The sequence below is a fragment of the Petaurus breviceps genome, unplaced genomic scaffold (genome assembly GCF_028583685.1).
Source record: "Petaurus breviceps papuanus isolate PSGF00001 unplaced genomic scaffold, PetGlider_PUasm1.0 76, whole genome shotgun sequence".
NCBI classification, from domain to species: domain Eukaryota; kingdom Metazoa; phylum Chordata; class Mammalia; order Diprotodontia; family Petauridae; genus Petaurus; species Petaurus breviceps.
The window spans coordinates 47,523,535-47,526,828 of record NW_027186473.1 but is presented as its reverse complement, the minus strand read 5'-3'; the positions used below and the strand labels follow the sequence as shown (position 1 = coordinate 47,526,828).

Genomic DNA, 3,294 nt, shown 5'->3' with positions numbered 1-3,294 from the left:
TAAATTTTTAAAGAAAATTATCTAAATGTAAGTTATTCATAGCATCTTTTATCATCTCATTGGAAACTCATGACAATATGGTGAAGTAGACAATGGAAATATTTTTATCAGTATTGGATAGATGAGGATAATGCCACTCAGAGACTGTGAGTCTTGCTATAGTCACTAAGAATTGATAAGCCTGAAGGCAAATTTGGCTCTTTGGTGATTCCAAGTCATCATTACAATAGCCTAAGGAAAGGCAAGCATCTATCTGTAATAAGCACATACCTAAGCTGTGACCCAAAAACCAGGCCACCATTGCTACTACATGTCTGCCATTTTCCATGCAAAAAATCAAAAGTCAATTAATACATATACCATGAAACCCTGGATCAATTGTCCCCTGATCTATTTGGTCATGAAATAACCTTGGATTATATCTACACAGTATATAACATGAGATAAAAATATTTGACTAATTTGATCAGCGTAGATACCAAGCTATTTGACTGGCATTGATGACAGCGGCTAATTTTAAAATGAGCAGAAGGTTACATTTCTCTTAGGCCTCCTCCCGTCTTTTTGTTAGGCATAGTTTAAGTTCTTTTAGTTTCTGCCTGGCTTAAAAGCTGTGCAATTCTCAGTTATTATCTAACCAGAAAGACATATTTTCTTTTCTCACAGAGTCTGTCATGTACCATGCCAATGCCAATGTGGGCTCTTAAGAGCAGAACAGATGCCTGCTGGGGTCATTTATTGTCTCAGTTATTAAAACCAGTGGGGGTATTTGTATAATACTTCCCTCTTGAATATACCACCACCACCAGCAGCTTTTACATTGCATGGATGCTGTGAAGGCCTGAAGAAATGGTGTCAAATATAGCGAAACATGCTTCCCAGCCTGCTCCTCTACCTGCTTGTGTCCATCACTAAGACATTTTGATCCTGGAGACAATACCATGCCTCTAAGTGTATCGTCTGATTTTATTTAATCAAAACCTTTAACAAATAATGTTTTTCAATTACTCTGAGCCCTGTTTGTTATTGTTCAGTCAATTCAGTCATGGCTGACTCTTTGTGACCTTATCTGGGGTTTTCTTGACAAAGATAGTAAAGTGTTTTGCCATTTCCTTCTCCAGATCATTTTACAGATTAGGAAACTGAGGCAAACAGGATTAAGTGACTTGCTCAGGGTCACACAGCTAGTAAGTGTCTGTGACCATATCTGAAATCAGGAAGATAAGTCTTGCTGATTCCAAGTCCAGAGCTTTATCTACTGTACTATATATATTTCTATACATTGATGGGTCCATGATGTTAGCTAGATGATATAGTGGGTAGAGCACTGACCTTCAAGTCAGAAGGACCCAAGTTCAAATCCTGCCTCAAATACTTACTAGCTGTATGACCCTAGGCAAGTCACTTCACCTTGCCTTAGTTTCCTCATCTGTAAAATGTGCTGGAGAAGAAAATGGTCGACCAATCCAATATTTGTGCCAAGAAAACCCCAAAGGGTGTCACAGAGGATTGGACATGATGGAAAAGACACAGCAACAACTACTCCTTTGAAATCATTTTTAGAGACTGACTTTTAACAAATTGCAAATGATTAAAAGGGTCTGAGATAGTGTAGTTTGGCTCTTTCTTTTTCCCTAACTCCACCAAGATTATTGGTTTCTCATGTAAATAACAAGGAAAGGAGAAAATGAAAATCATCTCTTGTAGGTAGAGCAGAAGGAGGCATTTATCCTTTCCATCAATCCTTCATGCTAAATTCATGCATTTATCATGTGGCCATCAAGAAGTCTCCAGAAGTGATGCAGGTTTTTACCTTTCAGATGGGACTCACTTCTTGTTGTTTTATTAAGTCATTTTCAGTCATTTCCAACTCTTCTTGACGTCTTTTAAGAGTTTTCTTGGCAAAAATACTAGAATGGTTTGCCATTTCCTTCTCCAGCTCATTTTACATATGAGGAAACTGAGGCAAACAGAGTTAAGTGACTTGGCCAGGGCCATAGGATGTGTCTGAAGCCAGATTTGAAGTGAGGTCTTCCTGACTCCAGGCCTAGTGCTCTATCCACTGTGCCACCTAGCTGCTGGGGGGCTCATTCCATAAATGAAATTAAAGGCCATATCAGTCAGTCAACTAGCCTTTTATTAAGAGCATCCCCTGTACTAGACCCTGGGCTAAGTACGCATGTTTCAAGATAATTTCTTTTGTCTAACCTTGGACCATGCACATGTTCTTCAAAACTTTCAGGCTGGGCATACAGCTTTTTTTTTTTTTTCATATGTTGGCATTTATTATTTAAGCTGAAGAACAGGTTATGAGCGGGGTGGGGCAAGGGAGGAGACAGGGAGCCTAGAGCCTCTCATCTGTGTCTGCTCCAGACGGGGTTGATCCTGATTTCTGAGCCTTGGTCCAGGGCACACAAGGAAGCACACGCTAAGATGAGGTTCCAGGGGGACAGGTTGAGGAAAACATGGGGGTGGCCAGAGCTACACATCCAGCCAGAGGCGAGGCTGGGATTCTCCTTGGGTCAGCAGCACCACTCCCTTTTGGGAACTGAAGCTTATCGATAAAGTCCCATCCACATATTTCTTATAAAACATTCTTGTAGTTTCAGTCTTTGTGCTAAGGAATCCTTTCATCGCCTTTCTAGCTTCTTGTACTTTGCTTCCAGTTTCTTTGAATATGCATCCAGCTTGTAAGCTGCCTGCTCAAGAGCAGCTACCTGCTTCTCAATTAAAGTGATCTGATCCAGATAAGGCTGAAGGGCGGCATATTTCTGGTTTAAGTCCTTTAGGTTTCTACTTATGTTTACTGCAATATCTTTCATTTCTAGGTACTTCAAGCTAGTCAGTTTGTTCATATTTTCTAGAAGTTTGTAATCTTCACTGGTGGCTGTCAGCTCGCCTGTTAGGTACGTGGCCATTTTGGAGAACATGTCCTGGCACAGCTCCGTGATGTCCGCCTCGGCGGGCTCCGTGGCCTCCTCGGCCGTCTCCACCACGGCATCGTCTAGGCCGGGGAAGGGAGAAAGGATGGGGAGGGGGAAAGGGAGGGAGAGGGGGAGAGGGAAGGGAGAGGGGACAATGAAGGGGGAAAAGGGGAAGGGTGGGAGAGCGAGTTAAGGGGAGAGGGCCGGCATACAGCTTTTTAAACAGAAGAGAAATCAATGTAATCAATGGCAAAGCTGATGACGTTGGTACGAATGTCATCTCTCCCCCCTTGCTTAAGTAAGAAACCTTTGTGAGGAATAAAAAAAGTGGAAATGAGCACCAAGAAATAGATTAGTGTGGGGGTGACAA

The 3,294-nt window shown here is 41.8% G+C and overlaps 1 protein-coding gene across 1 annotated transcript; it reads right to left on the bottom strand.

The window, feature by feature from the left end:
- Positions 1-2,256: 2,256 nt before the first annotated feature.
- Positions 2,257-3,071, bottom strand: LOC138174824 (biogenesis of lysosome-related organelles complex 1 subunit 2). The gene has a single exon (XM_069105061.1). It carries the CDS (start codon positions 2,928-2,930, stop codon positions 2,631-2,633), a length of 300 nt encoding a protein of 99 aa, XP_068961162.1. The 5' UTR covers positions 2,931-3,071; the 3' UTR covers positions 2,257-2,630.
- Positions 3,072-3,294: the final 223 nt, after the last annotated feature.

Coding starts and splice junctions, on each gene's coding strand:
- LOC138174824 (XM_069105061.1), bottom strand. CDS start 2,930: ATGTTCTCCAAAATGGCCACGTACCTAACAGGCGAGCTGACAGCCACC.